We start from the raw sequence: 21,940 nt of genomic DNA on the forward strand, positions 1-21,940 counted from the left end.
ATATATATATATATATATATATATATATATTTTTGTTCATATTTCTTATAAAAGCATATATTATTGGCTTATGGTTATATTCAACTTTTTTTCTTTAATAAAAAAATTAAATATAGAAGTTGCATATAAAAAAAAGTTTATATGAACATATACATATATATACTTGTATACTCTTGTTGCTATATTTTTTATTATTAATATAAGAAGTTCTTGATATATGAGAATAAAACATTGTCCATATTAAATTAATATAAAAGATTGATCACGTGATATTTTCTATTTCATTGTTTCAAATTATGAGGTAATATATATAATGAATGTCCACATAAAATGAATAATTATATGTACATATATATATATATATATATATGTAAATTTTTTTAATTTTTTATTTTATATAAATAATAATATTGTGCAAAATGTATTCATATATTTCTTGAAAAATATTTATATCTTCATTTTTTTTTTTTTTTAACACTCAATTGAGAAATATGATCATTGTAAAAATATAGAGATGGTATTCTATAAAACCATAGTGTAGGCATATGACATATAAATTATTATGTATGACATATAAATTGTTATGTATGACATATAAATTGTTATGTATGTCATATAAATGATCATGTATGATATATTAAATATATTGTATATATTTATATAACATTTATAATATATACATATTACATATATAGAATTTTATTTAAAAAAATAATTTCCATGCCACAATATTTTTTTTTTACACACAAAATAATATGCACTTCAAATGATATGTATAATATGTATAACATATTTTTTATATATGTACATTTTTTTTTAAATATATTTTAATATAAAGTAAAAATAATATATAATTTACAATATATACACAAAAAAAAAAAAGAAAAAAAAGAAAAAAAATTATAGTATGGTAATAAATATATATTATTTGATATATGTATGATATTATAAATTATTATTATTATTTTTTTTATTTTTTTTTTTTTTGTATATATTGTAAAATAGGAACTGCATATGCATGTAATTTAATGTATATATAATATTTTCCTTTATATGTGTATTATTTTATTTTATTTTATTTTTACATTATATTTTACCACGTTTACACGTAACGCATGTTAATTTTTTTTGTGAGCGCATCGGATGTATGATATCTAAAAAAGAAGAAATAAAATATGAAAAGTTTAAAAAATATAAAAAAATAAATATCTTTTTATTATATTATTATTTTCTTTTCTTTTTTTTCTTTTATTCTATCAAAAAAAAAAAAAAAAAAAAAAAAAAATGACACATATATATAAATATATATATATATAATCATATATTTATATTTATATATTTATATTTATATATTTATATCCATTTAAATATCCATATTTCCCAATTTCAACTTTATAATACATAAAATATACACATATATATATCCTACTTGTCATTTTAATTTTTTTTTTTTTTTTTTTTTTTTATATATATATATATCATAATGAAGTTGAAATATCATTTATTTTTTCTTATAATTTTTATACAAGACATATTATGTTTCAAGTATGAAGATTATATAAAGTCTCTGCCAGCAGCTTTTCATACTGCCAAGGGTGATAGTAAAAAGGATGAGCTAGGGCAAGAAAAAAACAAAGAAGAAAATGTTAATAATAATAATAATAATAATAGTAATTATAAGGTTGGTATGAAAGATATCGTAAATAAAATTTCAAACAAAATAAAGGAGGAGAATAAAAATAATAATTCTTATGATAAATATGATTGTAATGATGATGATGATAATAATAATAGTTCTAATAGTTTATTTCATAAAATGATGTGCACCTTTAAAAAGAAGTTATTTAAAAATAAACAAGTCATAGAAAAAGATATAAAAAATATAAAGAAAGATGTGATAGATTTAAAAGAAAATGTTGTTAAAGATAGTTCTAATATAACTAAACATACTAATATATTGAAAGATGATATTACAAGAAGTTCAAATTATTTTTTCAATTTATTTAAGAAATCATTTAATGAAGAAAAAGAAAATGTTAATAAATTGAATGAAGATAATTTAAATAAATTAAAAAATTTACCAGATAGCCATTTATTTTTTTCAAAACTTTTATTAACATTATCTCAAAAAGATGATAAAGACAAAAATAAAAATACACATATAAACAATTATTATAATAATAATAATAATATAAATGATGAAACAGATAAGAATACAAATCTTTTACAAAATATTCTATCTTACATAAAAAATTTTAAACACAAAGATGAAAATAATAATATAGAAAAAGAAAACGATTTTTTTCATTCATTCCATATACATAATGAAACAGATAAACAAAACAACTTAAAAGATCAGAAATCTTCATGGTGGTTTACAAATAAACATGATGAAAAAAAAAATCCAAACAATGATCTTAACCTTTTATATAATAATTCAAATAATTCATTTAATTCAATATTAAATCAAAATCAAACAGATCATGAAAATTTACCTGAACAAGTCAGGAAAAAAAACTCACAAGAAGAAAATAATAAATTGTTTGATATGTTGAGGAAATATTTGCATAAAAATGAGAAAAAAGACATGAACGATAATAATAAAAATAACATTAATGTAGATGATAATAATTTGTATGATTTACACAGTGTTGACGATAAGAAAAATAAATTTTCTTTTTTAAATTATTGGAATGATAAGCATGATAGTGGTGATAAGGATATATCAAAGGAAGGTCATTTGAATGATCATTCTGAGGATAGCAATAAAAACAAAATGGATGATCAAAAGGATGATGAAAATAAAAAATTTAATATTTTTACATATTTTAGAAAGGATAAGAACAAATATGAAGAGGAGGTAAATAAAAATAAAATGGAAATGAACTCGAGCATGAACATGGAAGATGCTAACAAGGTGGGTGATAATAAAAATGATAATACAAGTGATAATACAAATGATAATACAAATGATAATACAAGTGATTATACAAATGATAATACAAGTGATAATACAAGTGATAATACAAGTGATGATATGACTAATAATTTGAACAATAATATAAATAATAACAGGATGAATAAAGTAGATGAGGACCCTAAAGGATTTGTTTTAGACTTAGTAAAGAATTATTATGACAATAATAAAAATGTAGATAATATAAATTATTCTTTATTATTAACATCTGATAAAGAAACCAATGAAAATATTAATTATCATCCATTGGTTAAATTTAAGAGCTGTCTAATGAATTGTTTTAATGAAATTAATAATAAAGAGAAAAATGTTGAGAATGAAAGTTATCTATCACTTGATGATTATAAAATATTAGAAAAATGTATACTTAAATGTAAAAATAATAATTTGAATGATACACATAATGAAGATCCTATGAAAAACGATGATACTATGTTATTAACAGAAAAAAATAAAATTAATGATACTAAGAATAACCTTTTAAATGATAATATAAATAATCTTATAAATGATAATAATGAAGCTACAGAAAAAGAGACTTCATCAACGTGGTCCAATTTTTTTTATAAAAAAAATAACAAAAATATAAAAGATAATAATAATAATAATAATAATAATGATACCCAAGATAATATTTCTGTTCTTACATCTAGTGAAACTAATTTAGAAAATTCAAATGCAATAAATGATAATCTAAGTACACATCTTATGTATGATATAGATAATAATAATAATAAAAATAATTATCATAATAATAGTAATTATCATAATTATAAAATGAAAAACCTTTTAATAGATTCAAAATTCAAATATAATAATAAAGAAAAGCAAAATAATAATATACAAGATGAACAACAAGATAAGAATAAAAATGTATATAATAAACCATTCCATTTTTTTAATTATTTTAATAATTCAAATATAAATACAGATGAGAATAATATATATAATGATAATTTAACTAATAATGATGACAAATATAATACTTTGAAAAATATAAATAATAATAATAATATTGTATTAAATAAAAATGATATAGATAATGATGAAAATAATAATTATATATCAACCGGTTTTTTCTTATTCTTATTATTAATAACATTCTTTGTATACTTATCAGCATTCACAAATATTATTAATCAATTTTATTTATCATTTAAAGAAAAAATTTGTTTATTTATTAAAGGGAAATATAAAGGTACCTTTGACAATGTATATGAAGAATCTTGTGAATCATTTTTGCCAAAGATTCAATATAAAAACAGCCAAAATAATAATAATGATCATAATTTCTGTCAGTCATATGAAAATACCTATCATTCCTTTCAAGAGAATTCTTTTGACATAGCATAGTTAATTATAACAAAAAAATGGAGCATACATACATAAATAAATATATATATATATATGTTGTCATATTTCCTTATTGTCGTTATTTTCTTTTTTGTCATTTTTAAATATTTATCAAATTTGATGAAGGTATATTTATATATGTACATATACATATATATAATATTATACTTTGTTTCATGTTTTTTTTTTCTTTTTTTTTAAATTCTATTTTTATATTTTTATATATGTATTCTCATATATATATAATATATATATATATATTTTTTTTTTTTTAATGTATCAAATCATAAGAATCTTTTAAAATTTATCTTATGGTTGTATGTAATGTTATTATATAAAAAATAATAATATATAAAAATATAATAATATATATTATAATATATATATGATATTTTTTTTTTTTTTTTTTTTTTTTTTTTGCGGAATGTTTCTATGAGAGGTCTTTCGCTTACAAATATGATATGTAGTATTTTTCATACATAAATAATAATATATATATAATATATATTATATATATATATATATAATATTTATGTGCCTATATATATTATTTTTATCATTTTTTTATGGTTCAATTAAAAAATAGTATCCTTTCCTCTATTATTATTATTATTTTTTTTTTTTTTTATATTTTTATAATAAACCATTAATAAATAATATTTTATTATTGATAATAATGTTTTCATTCGTATAATAAAAATATAATATATATAAAGATTAGTTTGATTTTTATTTTAATTTTTTTTTTTCCTTTTTGGAATAATACAAATTAATAAAATACTATAATAATATTTATTCATTTATTTGTTTATTTATTTATTTATTTTTCTTGTTGCTGCTGTTTTTTTTTTTTTTTTTTCCTTTCTTTCAAATTTAAACCTGTGAATTTTTATAATATTATCATAACATTGTGATTAAAAATGCCTTGCTGTGAATTAATAACAAACGTAAACCTCCCTGATGATAATGTTCAAAGTACATTATCTCAAATAGAAAATGGTAATAATAAAAAAAAAAAAAATATATATATATATCATATTAATATGAAAAAAATGAAATATATATATTTAATAAAGTTTTTAAAAAAATTGAGTATATAGCCTAAACAAAATATACAAAAATGTATATTTTATAGAATATGGAATAATATTATATATATATATATTATATATATATATATTTTTATATATATATATATTATATATATATATATTTTTATATATATATATATTTTAATTTTTGTCGTTTTTTTTTCCTTATAGCAATTTCTGATGTTATGGGGAAACCACTTGGTTATATTATGAGTAATTATGATTATCAAAAAAACTTAAGATTTGGAGGTAGCAATGAAGCTTACTGTTTTGTAAGAGTAACAAGTATTGGAGGAATTAATAGATCAAATAATTCTGCTCTTGCTGATCAAATAACAAAACTACTTGTAAGCAACTTGAATGTAAAATCTAGACGTATTTATGTAGAATTCAGAGATTGTTCTGCTCAGAACTTTGCCTTCAGTGGTTCTCTATTCGGCTAGACAATCACAACAATAAAAATAAGAAATATAGCACATACATACATACATATATATATATATATATATATATATATATATATATATATATATTTTATATGTTAACATGTTTTACATTAACATCTTTGTGTACATGATAAAGTATGATACATTTTATTTATACATTATATTTTTATATCCATACAATTTTCTTAATATTTCATATATGGAAAAAATATACTTTTTTTTTATTATTTATTTATGATATTCAAGGAAATATAAAAACTGTATGAGTTCTATTAGACTGATTAAATTAAATGGTGTATTTTTATTATGATACATTTGAAAAATGGCTGTATAGCTATTTTTTTTTTTTTTTTTTTTATGAATTGTTCATATGTTTTTAGAGTTCAAAAAGGAAAACAGCCATATTTTGCATAAAAAAAAAAAAAAAATATATATATATATATATACATATATATATATGTACGTACATATATTTATTACAACAAATAGATATGTGAAATTTTTATTTTATGAACGGTTCATATTTTTTTTTTTAAATCTAAAAATAAAAATAGCTATATATCATACATACAAGGAAAATAATATTACAAGGACTATTCTTTTATTTATATATTTTTTCAACTAATATATTATACATATATATAAATATATATATATATATATGTTTATATTCCTGTATGTATGTATATATTTGTGTTTAAGACAAATGAAACGTTATATTTTTTCTTATAATAAAATTGTTTAATCGAATATATATTAGTAATTATAACAAAATATTATAGACGGTTTTTCTTTATGTAAACATAATATGATCTCTTTATAGAAATGATTGATTGTTATAAAATATATTAAAAAGATATATAAATGTGTTCATATGTATATATAATAAAATATTTATAGTTATCACCATGACAGTATTTTTTAATAAGACCCAAAATAAATGTGAACATTATAAATATATATATATATATATATATATATATATTATTTATTTGTAAGAAGAATCTTTTAAAATAAACAAATGGAATACTTTATATTTTACATTTTATTATAAAAATTTAAAAGGATTATTTTAATCGTATATAAGTGAATAATATTATATAAATAAATAAATATATATAATATATATATTTTTATGGTTTTTTTTTATTTCACTTTTGTCAATTATAAAATATTTATTAGTACGATTTTATTTTTATGTAGATATGAAATAAAATAAAATTTATGTAAACACAATAATTGTAAAGATACAAAATATAAAAATATATGAGTATAAAAAAAAAAAAAAAAAAAAAATATATAATAAATGATATAATATAATATAATAAAAAAGTAAAAATAAAACAATTAAGGCAAAATAAAATAAACTTGATAAACATTTCTTAATATATATATATATATATATATAGAAGTATTAAAAAAATAAACCATTTGATGTTATATATATTATTATTATAAATATATATATAATATTAATATATATATATAATATATATATATGTATGTATTAATAATATATATATTACTTTTTATTATATATGTATGTAAATTTTTTTTGAAATTAAATACAAATTTCTGGTTTCATTCACATTTCATATATTTATATATTATTATTTATTTATAATTTTTTATTATAACTCTTTTTTCATTTCTTTCCAAGAATATAAATACCTTTGTTATATATATATATAATACATATAATTTTTTTGTCATAAATTAAATATAATTAAGTATATTTTGTTAAGATATAAATATATATATATATAAAAAAAAAAAAAAAAAAAGGTATACATAAATAATAATAATACTATTTGAAGTTTGAATATAAAACGTTGACGTTAGATTATTATAACATAACAAATATATATATGTAAATATATATATATATATAGAGTTATAAAAAAAAAAAAAAAATTACATTTAGAAGTTATAACAAATAAAAGTAATTATAAAGCACATAAAAAGAACATACCTGCCACAATATATATATATATATATATATATATATATATATTTATTTATTTATTTTTTTTTTTTTTTTTTTTTTTTCCTTTAGATGTTAAAAAATCCAGGGACAGTGTTGGTTTTTAAACCTAATACAAAAAGGGAGGAAGGAAGAAAAACACAGTTATCAAATATACAGGTAATAATAATTATATGGAATAATATAAATTTTTGTTGTTATATTTTAAAACGTAGGAATATATAATATATATATAATATATATATAATATATATATATTATATATATGTATATATTTATTTATTTATTTTTTTTTTTTTTAGGCAAGTAGAGCCGTGAGCGATATTGTTAAAACGACCCTGGGTCCTATGGCAATGTTAAAAATGATGTTAGATCCTCTTGGAGGTATTGTTATTACAAATGATGGGAATTGCATATTAAGAGAAGTAGATGTTGCTCATCCAGCTGCTAAATCTTTGATTGAATTAAGTAGATCACAAGATGAAGAAGTAGGTGATGGTACTACATCTGTTGTAATTTTATCAGGTGAGTTATTAAATGTGGCTGAAACCTTTTTGAGGCAGAATATTCATCCTACTATAATTGTAAATTGTTATATGAACGCTTTGAATAGTTGTATAAAATATTTAGAAGAGATATCAATAGATATAGATGTAAATAATGAATCTGATTTAATGAAAGCTATAGATTCATGTTTAAGTACCAAATTTGTGAATAGATATAATAAGATAGTTAGTAAATTAGCTTTAGAAGCAACTAGATGTGTAAAAATAGATAATTTAATGGGTAGAAAAGAAATTGATATAAAAAGATATGCTAAGGTTGAAAAGATAGCAGGAGGAGATATAACTGATAGTTATGTTCTTAAAGGTGTTATGATAAATAAAGATATTACTCATCCTAAAATGAGACGTTATATTAAGAATCCTCGAATATTATTATTAGATTGTACTTTAGAATATAAGAAAGCAGAAAGTCAAACGAATGTGGAGATATTAGATGAGAAGACATGGAATGAATTGTTATTACAAGAAGAAATAGAAGTAAAGAAAATGTGTGAATATATTATAGATAGTAAATGTGATATAGTAATTACAGAGAAAGGTGTTTCTGATTTAGCTCAGCATTTTCTTGTAAAGAAAAATATTAGTGTTATAAGAAGAGTTCGAAAAACTGATTTGAATAGATTAGAAAGAGTAAGTGGTGCAAAGATTGTTAATAGATGTGAAGAAATTATTGAAAGTGATATAGGTATCAAATGTGGTTTATTTGAAATAAAAAAAATAGGTGATGATTATTATTCTTTTTTTGTTGAATGTGAAGATCCACATGCATGTACTATATTATTAAGAGGATCTACAAAAGATGTTTTGAATGAAATCGAAAGAAATTTACATGATGGAATGAATGTAGCTAAAAATATTCTTATGGAAGGAAAATTATTATATGGGGGTGGATGCACAGAAATGAGAGTAGGTCAACATTTAATAAAAGAAGCAGCTAAATTTGATGATTCAAGAAAAAGTATAACAGAAGCTGTTGGAAGTGCATTAGAAATAATACCAAAAATATTAGCTCAAAATAGTGGAGTTAATGTTGTTAAAACAATGAATGAATTAAGAATAAAACATGAAGAAGAAGGTGGTCAAGAATTTGGGGTTGATGGTATTACAGGAGATATTATTAAAGTGTCAACTAAAAATATTTGGGATTTATTATCTGTGAAAAAACAAATATATAAAAGTGCTATAGAAGCAGCAGCTATGATCTTAAGAATTGATGATGTTGTTAGTGGAATTGGAAAGGATGAAAAAACACAAAAAACAATAAAAAATGAATTTTAAAAAAAAAAAAAAAATAATAAAAAATATATATAAAATAAAATATATATAAAATATATTTTATGTATTTATTTATTTATGTATTTATTTATTTATGTATTTATTTATTTATTTATTTATTTATTCATTTATTGGGTAGATGGATTTATGTCCATCTTTTTATGAACACTTAAAAAATAATAATTTATTAAAATAAAAAAAAAAAATATACACACATATATATATTATATATATATATATATATATTTAGATATTTTTATTTTTTAAAATATTTGACACCTTTCAATTTTATGTTATCCTTTTTATCCTTTTGTATTTGCTAAGGTAACAAGTGAGATAATTAAAGCATTCCTTGTTTAAATGTGTATCACCTCCATATGGCAGCCTAAAGAATAAAAAATATAAACATATAAACATGTAAACATATAAACATATATATATATATATATATATATATATATATATATATTATATATATATTTTTTTTTTTTTTATGTGCTTATGTGTGTGTTATATTTTTGAATATATTTTACTTTATATTAAGTCTGGTACATGCATCAATAACCCTATCAATAGTTATATTATAATCGTCACTAATCATATATAAAGTTTCTGGTGTATAATAATGAATTATATCAACAGGATCAGCTATATTAGCATATTCTATAAGTGTTACAATATTTGAAGTAGTTAGATAATTTTTTATAAGTTGTTTTGTATTAACAAATTTATAAACAATAAAATTATTATTTAAATTATTATCTTCAAAAAGATAATAGAAATCATTTTCATTTAGTTTTTCAATTTCTTCTTTTGTTTTATATCTATATTTATTAATATCTTGTATATGTGCGTTTGAACATTTACAAATAAAATCTCCAATAAAATCTAAAGATAAATTATGTTTATAATTAAATTCTTCTACTGTTTCTTGTAAACTTCCATATTTTAAAACTTCTTCTCTATATTTTTCTTGTGTTTCTTCTTCGAATTCATTCATGTCATCATCCTTATCTATATTATTATTATTATTATTATTATTATTATTGATAATATTATTATTATTATTTTTGTTATTGAATCTTGTAATTATTTGGTCAGGTAATTTTTCTTCATTTTCAAATGAAAAGGTTTTTTTAATTTTTTCTGCCATAGATATTTCTTTATCAAAATTATAATCATTTATAATGGGTTCTTTTAAAACATTATTTTCAGTATCATATTGTATATCGATATTATTACTTTCATCATTTTTATTTGTATCCATATGTATATTATTATTTATATCATTTTTATTTTTTTCTTTATTTGTATTTACAAATTTGTGTGTAGAATCTATACGAAGATAATGTATAGGATCATCTATAAATTTTGATATTTCAATAGATGCATCTAATTGTTTTATTTTAGATTCTGTATCACCATATTGTTCATTTTCTTTATATGTTTTAATATTCTCTTTTAATTTTTCTAATCTCATATGTGATAAAACATTATCTTCTGGTCTTTTTAAGATATTTCTTATATCCATATGATTATTCTGTTTAATTTTCATCACATCTAATAATCTTGTTTTTATTTCATCGATAGTTCCAAATGTTGGATATCCTCTTTTTCTTAATTCATCTTTGACTTGTAATTCGCTCATTTCTTTAATATCTTCTTCTTTTATTTCTATAAACTTTTCATTTCTTTTGTTGAAAAATATATTTTTATTAATAATTAAATTGTTATCAATATTATTATTAATATTATCATTTGTATTATCATTTGTATTATCATTTGTATTATCATTTGTAATATCATTTTTATCGTTGTTATTTAAATTATTATTATAACCATCTTGCGACACATAACTGTCATAGTAATTATTTCTAGGACATCTCTCATTAGTAGTAGTAGTTTTAGTATTTGTAGTTGTAGTATCCTCTTTTATGTCAAATCTATTTGTGTTAATTTTTTTTTGTTTGTCTTCTATTTGTTTATTTATATATTTTAAATTCTCCAGTTCTTCATTTCTTTGTATTTTCTTTTCTTTTTTATACTTTTCATATACATCTAATAATTTTTTTTCCTTTTCATTTATATGATTGTAAAGTATTTTTTCTTTATGGATTTTATTTAATAATGCATCTATTATTTTATCTTCTTCATAATAAATATTATTATTATATATATTGTCCATATCAGTTTTATCACTCTTACCGTTTTTTAAATTTTCATAATCTCTTTTTGAATATTTGAATTTAAATTTATTAATATTATTAAAGTTCCCTTTATATACTTCTTTTAAAATTTCATTATTCATACGTGCTTCTTCGTCTGTTATATATTCTTCTTCTGTTATATATTCCTCTTTGTCATTTATAGAAGATTTATTTATATATTTCTCATCAGCTTGTAAATCATCTTCACTATATTTTGGATCATTATCATTTTTTTCTTCTTTCTCTATCTCTATCTCTACCTCTTTATTTTGAATAATATCATTATTAGATGAACTTACATGATCACTATAAATATTATTTATATTATTTATATTATTTATATTATTATGTTTATTCTTTGTATTGTCTTTAGATTCTTGTTCATTCATCATTATATCATTAAATCGGTCCTTTTCTACATTTTGTATGAATAAATGCATATAATCTTGTATTTTTTTTTCCATCACTTCATCTCTTTTAAAATTTTTTTCAATATCACTTTTTAGTTTATCTATATTTATTTTTCTTGAGCTACTAATAACTCGTTCATTTAATTCATACATATCCTTTTTTTCATTTTCTGTCCACTCCTTCTTTTTTCTTTCATCACTATCTTTTATAATTTTTACTAATCTATTATATTCTTCTAACATTTGTTCTTTATTTAATCCGTTATTTACATCGTAGTTCTTGTCTTCTAATGCATCTTTATTCTTCAGATATTTGTTTAGAATATTTAAGGCATTCTCACTAGATATATTGTTATCAGATATATTGTCACTAGATATATTGTTATCAGATATATTGTCACTAGATATATTGTTATCAGATATATTGTTATTAGATATATTATTATTAGTTAAACTGTTATCATTGAATATACTACCATCATTCGATATATTATCATCATTTATTATATTATCACTCTTCATATGTTTTATTTTCTTTTTCTTTTTCTTCCTCTCTTCTAGATCACACTCAGGATCTTCATCCCCATCATCATGACCTGGTGAGCTGGCATTCAAAAAGCTGTTCTTTATTTCCCTTTTATCATTTATTAATTTTTTTTTTTTTTTAATATTTGTAATAAATTTTGAATGATGCATGTAATTTCCATAAGGCATATGGAAAAGGAATAATTGGTCTTGATCTATTTTTTTTTCTTTTTTTTTTTTTTTTCTTTTTTTATTGAAAGTTGTATATATATCAATTGAAAATTTTTCATTATCTCTTTTTTTCAATAAAAGAAAATTCTTTTTCTTTTTTTTCAATGGACTAATATTTTTTAAGGAATTCAAAGTATATGTGATACAATTTTGTTTTTCAACAGAGGGGATATAAAACATATACATAATACCCTTCTTCTTTATGTTCTTTATACTTTTCATAAGAATAAATTTTTGATATAAATAAAATAATATAAGAACTAAAAAATAAATATGCATTTTTTTTTTTTTTTGTAATAATAATTCAAATAGAGCAAATGATAAACAAATAAAAAAACAAACAAATATAAGAAAAAAATATATAGATCAAAATATATAAATATTATATATATATTATATATATATATAAATATTTTTTTTTTCAAATGTAAAAAAATATATATTTATAATTACACAGGTTAATAATATATAATATATATATAATATATATATATATATATAGGTATAATTATATTTATGTTTATATTTATATATATTTTTATTTTATTTCATTTATTATTATTTTTTTTACTTTTCATTTTTATATTAATTTTTTTTCTTTCTCCTCTGTGTACCTTTTAAAAAAAATATTTTTTTTTATTTTTTAAAAAAACATGAAAAAATGAATAAAGTCAAAAATGTCATGATGATAAAAAATGTTCCTATTCCTCTTTCCTTCACTATGAATAGAAATATGAGGAGGGTAACAAAAATAAAAATAACAAATAAATAAATAAATATATATATATATATATATATATATTTTATATGTTGTATTAATATGTGTATGTGTGTGTACTTTTATATGTTCTTAATATTTCATATAACAACATATAAAGTGATTTATATATATATATATATATATATATATTTTTAATTTTTTGTTATTTCCTTTTTTTTTTTTTTTTTGGTGTTAGTTTAATATGGTAGAAAATGATAGAAGGATTTTTTTCGCATTTAATGTGTTATCTATTTTTATTTTTTCTCTTCCCATTATTTATATGTCCAAGGTAATAACATTAAAAAAAAAAAAAAAAAAAAAAAAAAAAAAGAAAGAAAGAAAAGTATAATAAGAACGATAGGTCATTTCTTATATATAATATATATGTAATATATTTATATTCATATGTTTCTATTTTTTAAGGTTAACTATAAAGGATGTCAAGAGAATGAAATATTATACCAGAAATTAGGCAAGTAGGCAATTATGCAACGATCAATATATAAAAAAATAAAAAAAAAAATAAAGAATTTTATATATTGAACATGAACAAACATAACCAGCAAAAAAAAATTAAATTTATCAACATAATATATATTCATAGAATATATGAAATATGTAATGTTTATTATGACACTATATTTAAATAATAATTAATTAATTTTTTTTAATCTTTTAAGACAAAATGTAAAAATAAAAAAAAAATAAAGAAATTAATATATATCTAAATAAATATATATATATATATATATATATACATATTTTTTCCTATAAACTTATATAATGAACACTATAATTATCATCATATATTAAAAATATATATATTCATTCTGTGATAGGAAGAATTTTTTTTTTTTTGTTGACGATGTTCATCACTTGCAGAGCATAGGAATTATTCTCATCTGTATTCTTCTAAAAAAAAAAAATAAAAAAAAAAAAAAATAAATATATATATATATATATATATATTTGTGTAACATTTTTATGTAATGTTTACTTTCTACAAGTAAACATGTTGACAGTTTTGATGTTTTTTTTTCTTTTATTTTATTTATTACCATTAATAATAATATGGTATCTAAATGATTTAATGGGGTACACGATAAGATGTTGTATGACTCTATATTTCTAAAGGGAAAAAAAATAAAAAATAAAAAAATAAAATAAAATAAAATAAAATATTTATATATATATATATATATATATATATTTATATATTTTTATGACTCATTTAATTTATAAACATTTATATATATATATACCTTTCACTCGTGTCAGTTGTGTCATAACCACCTTCATCATACAAGGTAAACAATTTTTCCTTTTTAAAGTTGTAATAATATTCTTGTTTCCTCTTTTGTCCTTGTTCTACATATTTGATCTCCCTTAATATATACACATCAGGAAATATAGACCCTTGATAATTCATTTTAATAACACCTCCCTTTCCTTTGTCCTCATTAAATATTTTATATCTTTGAATCGTTGATTGAATACATGAACCTAAAGATATATTACTCTTGTAATAATTTTTATTATAATAATAATTTATATTCATATTCATAACACCTTGAAATGTACAAATTTTCTTACGCTCATCCATACTCTCATTTTTTAATTTTATTATTTTCCATTCATTATAATTAAAGAGAACATCCAACAATTTTTTGGCATCACCACCATTTTGATTATCTCCACCATTTATATCATTAATTTTTTCTATGTTGCTCATTTTTTTATATTTACCATTTGTCAACATATATATATCATTATACAAAGAAAAAATATAAAATGTATATTCTTCTTCCTCAAAATTGTTGTCATTCTTATTGGACTTATTTATGGTCTCTTCATATGTATGCATCCAATTATTATTATTATTATAATTATAATTATTATTATTATTATTATTATTATTATTATTATATATGTGTGCATTTTCATACTTTTCTTCATTTTTATTTTCACCTTTGGATTTATCTCCATTTTCATCACAATTTTCGCCTGACTTGTTCAGGTAAACCAAATTGCTATTTTTTCTCTCCTTTTTAAATAAATCATTTTTTACCAGGTGATGCTTTAAATCGTAAGATAATTTGTTGACATATGTATCATAAACATTACTGAAATATTCAAAACAGTATAAATTGAATATAAGTTTTAAATATTTATATTCATATTCTTTAACATAAGGATTATATGAACTATTTAAATTATAATTTTTTATTTCTATTAAACTTAATAAACAAGATCCATAGAGTATTATATGACGATTATTAAGTATAGATATTTTTAATGTACTTAAATATTTATTTAATATATCTTCACACATATAATATATATATTTTTTTTTTTTTTTTTTTTCGCCCTCTCCCTCTTCATCTTGTTGTATATTTGTTATTATTATTGATTTGTCTTTATTTTTTTTTTCCTGGCTAGCCAAAATTTCTTCCTTTTCCATTAAATGACCTGAACAAACTTCTTGGTCATAACTTTTCATAAAAAATTGCACAAATTCTTCATTTTGTACTATATTATTTATTAATATATGTACCATATATTTGTATACTGGTTTACTTAAATAATTTACTATAGTTACAAGTAAATAATGATTATTATTTATTAGGACATATGCTAAATATACAACATAATGAATACTACTAGGTAAGAAACATATTTTTAATATTTTATATGTTGAATTTAAATAAAGTTCATCAAATATATATTCTGTTTTTTCTATCACTTTCAATAAACTGAAATAGTTTTTTTCTTTATTTTTTTTATTTATACAATTGTAATCTTTTTCAATATTGTTTTTATTTGATGAACTCCCTTTCATGTCTTCATCCAACATAAATACTTCATCATCTTGTGATTTATTTTGTTTATACCCATAATTTATTTTCTCAACCCTTTCATTATATGTAATATCCTCCATATTATTCAACACGTAAATGTTTTTATAAGTATGCATAAATATTTTTAAATTTTCATCACTAAATATATCAAAGGTTGATGTATAAGATTCATCTACATCATCTCTTTCGTTTTTCTTAATAATATAATTATTTTTCTCTTTGCATTCATCTATGTATTGTTCCTTATAAATATCATTCATACTGTCAATTCTGTTATTCATCTTATCTCTATTTTGTAATGGATGTTCATATCTACTACTTTTATATAACTGAGGCAAATATGTCGTGGGCACATTTTTTTCATCGCTTTGTATTTTTAAAGATTTTATTTTTTTCTTAAGAAACCTTCTGATCGTTTTTAAATTTGGATAAGTGAATACAATTATATTTAAATACTCATCAATTACTACAAACATATTTTTATATAAATCATGTTGATTTATACAAACATATTTGCGCTCTAAAAAAGAATACATCTGGTTATTCACATAATTATATTCCTTTACAAATTGACATTGTTTGTTCTTATCATTATTTTTATTATTTGTATCCTCTTCATATACTTTTATTTTTAAAGTACATCCTTTTTTTTTACCATCCATACTATCATAAGAATATATATTATCATCTCCCTTACTATTTATCACATCACTATATGTATTATATTCTGTGTTATCCTTTTTATTACACATATTTGTTTCATCCTCTACACTATCATATAATTTTTTTATTTCAATTTTTTCATAATCTAAAACATACTTGTTATTTACCTTTTTATATGTATATATTAAATTATAGAAATGTATACATCTGTCTACATATGATACAACCCAGTCTATATTATTATATATATAATGATAATTATCTGGAGTGCTTACAAATATTTCTTGTTCGGCATATCCTAAGGCTTTTCTCTCCACACCTGTTGCATCATCATAATAAAAATTATTATTATTATTATGACTACTACTATCATGATATGTATTGTCACATTTAATGTCATCCTTTTTTTTATTATCCATTCCTTCTTTTTTGTCTCCTCCTATTTCATCTCTCATTGCAATATTTTCATTTTTTCCTTTGTCAACAATATTATTCAATTCTTGCATATTCGTTTCACCCCTATTATTCATATCTCCAATGGATTCTTTTTTTTTTTTTTTTTCATCCTCCTTGTTATTTCCAAATTTATTTGTGTGATTTATTTTGAACGATCCTCTCCTTCTTAAAGTTTTTATCTTATTATATGCTAACATGTAACCTTTTATTGTAAAACATTTGTTTAACCTTCTAATATTATATGAGAAAGACTTCTTAACACTTATCATCGTTTTATATATCAAATATATTTTATATATATATTCACATGCAATCTTTTTCATTTTTTTTTTCTTCTCTATATATATTTTAAAGGAACTATTTATCCAGTTATATATTTTTATTACTGCAACACATCTTTGAAAGCGTATCTTTTGTAAGGACTTCAATATATCCTTTTTTTTGTTTACATCTTTAAATATATCATCCACATTATTATTATTATTATTATTATTATTATTATTATTATCATCTTTGTTACACTTGTATGATATACAACACTTTGATATATAATAATTAATTTGAGTATATACATTTGATTTCATAAAGACAAAATTATTTCCTATCTTGAAACCCTTCTTTTCATCAAAAAAACACATAAAATAATATATTTTATCATTATTATTACAATATATTAATTCATTGTGTATTGTCGTCGGCATATTTTTTAATATTTCATTTTTTTTTATTTTATGAGACAAACCACTATTCAATATTTTTATCATTTCATTAGATCCACATTGCTTTAATTGTTCATATACTAAATATCTTTTAAAATAATTTTTCTGCATTTTATCATTTGGTAAGATACATCTAATATAATACATATCTGTTTTATCCAAATTATTGAATAGATTGTCTAGTTCTTTGATATATTTTTTACTTACACTTAATACGTTTCTAGAATTCCTTTTATTATTATGACAAATAGAGTTATTATATGTATTATTATATGTATTATTTGTATTATTTGTATTATTATTATATGTATTATTTGTATTATTTATATTTTTATTTTTATTTATATTTAATTTTTTTCCTTCCAAATTTATGTTGAATAACATTGTTGAAATTTCCATATGCTTTCTATTATCTTTATGTGACAATAAATTTCCATTTTTTTCATCCTCTTGTTTTATATCTACATCTTTATCACCTGATATATTCTCATGTTCATTCAGAAAGCTTTCTCGTTTTTTTCCTATCAACATATTATTCATATTGAATGTCTTCTGTTCTGCATCTATTTTTTTCTCCTCACGTTCACTTGTATGATAATTTGTGAAATTAACACAATTATTCTGATCCATTTTATTATTTATTGTATCTTTTAAAAAATAATTGCTCGAATTTTTTATCAAATTTTCTATCTCCAACTCTATCTTATCACTATTTTTATATATCCAATTATTAATCGTATACGTTATAGGTCCAGCATAATGGTTTATAAAAAACTGATTTTTCTTTATGTTCTGTTTTTTAGTTGTATGTGTTTCATCTTTACTATTTATAAAGCCATACACATTTTTATCTAAATATATCTTTTCATTATTCAACAAATAATTATAAAAATGGTCATCACTTTTTTTATATCCACTATTATGTAATTTTGTTATGTCATCTAAATTTGAAAATATTTTATCTATAAAAATTAAAGTGTCCTTATAATTAGGCACTTGAATATTATTACAAAATATATTTTCATTCTGATATATTATTTTCTCTCTTTCTATTTCATTATTAATATAATAATTATTTAATTTTTCATTAGCTAGATTTATACATAACTGATTAAAATCATTATATGATAATTCTTCAAATCCATATATATCAAATATAGATATGATATTATGATTACACATATATATTTGTTCATTCATTATTTCTTCTTTTTCTTTATCACTTAAATGCGTCATATTTATATCATTTATGATCTTGTTAAAAAAAGTTTTATATATTATTTTTATTATCGTATGAATTGTAGATGTTATATTCTCTTTGTTCCTATGGGTTCTAATAGATTCTGAGGAAACATTGATATTTTTATATTTTATCGTATTTTCAAGATCCTCTATATTTATACCCAAACATTCTGAACAATATCTATATGTTGCACTTAAAATATTATTAGTTTTCTTATTATTTTTTATATCAATCAACTTATCATTACAATTATCCTTTTTCATATTTTCTTCTATTATTTGACCTAGATGTAATATACCAGCTATAACATCAAAAAATTCATTAATTCTATGTGAATCATATTTTATATAATTTAATCCATCTAATAAATATTTAAAATTTTTTTCATCTTTGCATCTTTCTAATTCTTCATAATTATTAATAATGTTATTATCTATAGATATATTATTTGTGCATTTATCTTTATCATCTTCATTACCACAATTTAAGATATGATAATGATTTATGTTCCTTATTAAATTCCTATCATATAATTGTTTATCGCTTAATCCATATAATACTTGATAAAATATATGGAAATTACGTTCTCCTTTATTATGACGAATACATCTATTAATTTCTAATAAAAGAATTACAATTTTTATATTATTAAAACAATAATTAAACATATTATGTGATTCATCAGATTGTACTCTATTATTCTCTCTTTCTTCAAAAATTAAATCATTTATTCGTCCACATCTACTACTGTTATTATTCTTTATAGTTCTAGCGTTACTCATTGATTCTATAATATTATTGATATATATAAGTTTATCAATTCGTTCATTATGTAGATTATCATTGTAAATTTTGTGACTACCATTCATCATATCTTTTATATTATCCTTTTTACTATCAACAATCTTTTTATAACATCCTAAAAGACCAGAAAAATTTTCTTTCTCAACACAGCTATCTGTTTCATCTTTCAATGGTGCACTAATATTTGTAAGAAAATTATTATATATATTGTTATAAGAATTATGTGTATTATTATTATTATTATTATTATTAATATTATTATTAATATTAATATTATTATTTTTGTTGTCATTATGAGTTCCTCCATTTTTATGAAAAAATATGTAATGAAAATACTTAAAAAGAAATTTACAATTCTCTGTTTTACCACTTCCACTATGTCCTGATACAACAATTGTTTGCTTCTTTTTTTTTAGGATCATATTCTTATAAGCTATATTACTAATATCATATATATGAGCTTTCATATTCTCTTCATTTGATATATAATCGTCTGTCAGTTTTTTTAAATATATATTCATTTGACTTATATCATACAACCCTTTTATTTCTTTATATGGATTAACAACTAATAAAAGAGAAGCATGAAAGGTATAAATTTTGTTTTTCTTATATCTGTTTTTTATATTCTGCAGAACATTCTCTTCATTTAACTGAATAATTTCTATATTGTTTTCACTATCTAGTTCATCTATATTTTTTAAGTATGGTTTTATTTTATCAGCAGGGACATTCTCAAATGTAATCCCTTTTCCTACAAAAAAAAAAAAAAAAGACATAAAAAAATAAAGATTAGTATAAAATATAATTATCACAAAAAGGATGAACATATTGTTTGTATTATGTTTACTGAACATTATACTAATATATTATTATTATTTTTAATATTATTTTATTTTTTCATTCAGATTACAAATTTTTCTTACTTCTTAATGTATAGGTATTATCCATTTTATTAAAAGAACAAATTTCCATTTTTTTGTATACATTCTTGAGAAAATACCATACATAAATATCAGAATATATATCTCCTCCTTCTCTAGTTTTTTTCAAAATTTTATGTTGATCATCATTTGGATGAGAAGTACTCATTACCTTGGATTGTTCATCTTTAGCATTTGATATGTTGGAAAAATATAACGTTTCATTGCTCTTAAATTGTAGAAAAGCCATAAGTTAAAGATATAATATATAACAAAAAAAAAAAAAAAAAAAAAAAAAAAAAAAAAAAAAAAAAAAAAATATACACACACAAACACATATATATATTTATATATATATATGTAAGATATTTTATAAGTGTGAGGTTAAATTATGCATTCACATTATGTGGACAAATATTTATATATAAGTCATTCATGAATACAATTTT

At 19.3% G+C, this 21,940-nt stretch overlaps 6 protein-coding genes and 1 non-coding gene across 7 annotated transcripts; 5 read left to right on the top strand and 2 right to left on the bottom strand.

The window, feature by feature from the left end:
* The first annotated feature begins 35 nt into the window (after positions 1–35).
* PADL01_1229800 lies at positions 36–1,215 on the top strand. The gene has a single exon (XR_003699373.1). It is a non-coding gene; the product is annotated as an uncharacterized ncRNA (non-coding RNA).
* A 268-nt stretch (positions 1,216–1,483) lies between these two features.
* PADL01_1229900 (conserved Plasmodium protein, unknown function) lies at positions 1,484–4,330 on the top strand (the record flags this gene model as incomplete). The annotated part of the gene is made up of 1 exon (XM_028683263.1): positions 1,484–4,330. The coding sequence occupies one exon, from the start codon at positions 1,484–1,486 to the stop codon at positions 4,328–4,330; it is 2,847 nt and encodes a 948-aa protein (XP_028539458.1).
* A 920-nt stretch (positions 4,331–5,250) lies between these two features.
* PADL01_1230000 (macrophage migration inhibitory factor) lies at positions 5,251–5,864 on the top strand (the record flags this gene model as incomplete). The annotated part of the gene is made up of 2 exons (XM_028683264.1): positions 5,251–5,329; positions 5,593–5,864. The coding sequence occupies 2 exons, from the start codon at positions 5,251–5,253 to the stop codon at positions 5,862–5,864; spliced, it is 351 nt and encodes a 116-aa protein (XP_028539459.1).
* A 2,059-nt stretch (positions 5,865–7,923) lies between these two features.
* PADL01_1230100 (T-complex protein 1 subunit gamma) lies at positions 7,924–9,695 on the top strand (the record flags this gene model as incomplete). The annotated part of the gene is made up of 2 exons (XM_028683265.1): positions 7,924–8,010; positions 8,154–9,695. 2 exons carry the CDS (start codon positions 7,924–7,926, stop codon positions 9,693–9,695), a joined length of 1,629 nt encoding a protein of 542 aa, XP_028539460.1.
* A 285-nt stretch (positions 9,696–9,980) lies between these two features.
* PADL01_1230200 (conserved Plasmodium protein, unknown function) lies at positions 9,981–13,344 on the bottom strand (the record flags this gene model as incomplete). Its single annotated transcript, XM_028683266.1, has 2 exons — positions 9,981–10,077; positions 10,226–13,344. 2 exons carry the CDS (start codon positions 13,342–13,344, stop codon positions 9,981–9,983), a joined length of 3,216 nt encoding a protein of 1,071 aa, XP_028539461.1.
* A 382-nt stretch (positions 13,345–13,726) lies between these two features.
* PADL01_1230300 (conserved Plasmodium protein, unknown function) lies at positions 13,727–14,305 on the top strand (the record flags this gene model as incomplete). Its single annotated transcript, XM_028683267.1, has 3 exons — positions 13,727–13,807; positions 14,022–14,114; positions 14,249–14,305. The coding sequence occupies 3 exons, from the start codon at positions 13,727–13,729 to the stop codon at positions 14,303–14,305; spliced, it is 231 nt and encodes a 76-aa protein (XP_028539462.1).
* Positions 14,306–14,650: 345 nt separating this feature from the next.
* Positions 14,651–21,741, bottom strand: PADL01_1230400 (myosin D; the record flags this gene model as incomplete). Its single annotated transcript, XM_028683268.1, has 4 exons — positions 14,651–14,737; positions 14,884–14,953; positions 15,088–21,322; positions 21,495–21,741. 4 exons carry the CDS (start codon positions 21,739–21,741, stop codon positions 14,651–14,653), a joined length of 6,639 nt encoding a protein of 2,212 aa, XP_028539463.1.
* Positions 21,742–21,940: the final 199 nt, after the last annotated feature.

This window comes from Plasmodium sp. gorilla clade G2, assembly GCF_900097015.1.
Source record: "Plasmodium sp. gorilla clade G2 genome assembly, chromosome: 12".
NCBI classification, from domain to species: domain Eukaryota; phylum Apicomplexa; class Aconoidasida; order Haemosporida; family Plasmodiidae; genus Plasmodium; species Plasmodium adleri (nom. inval.).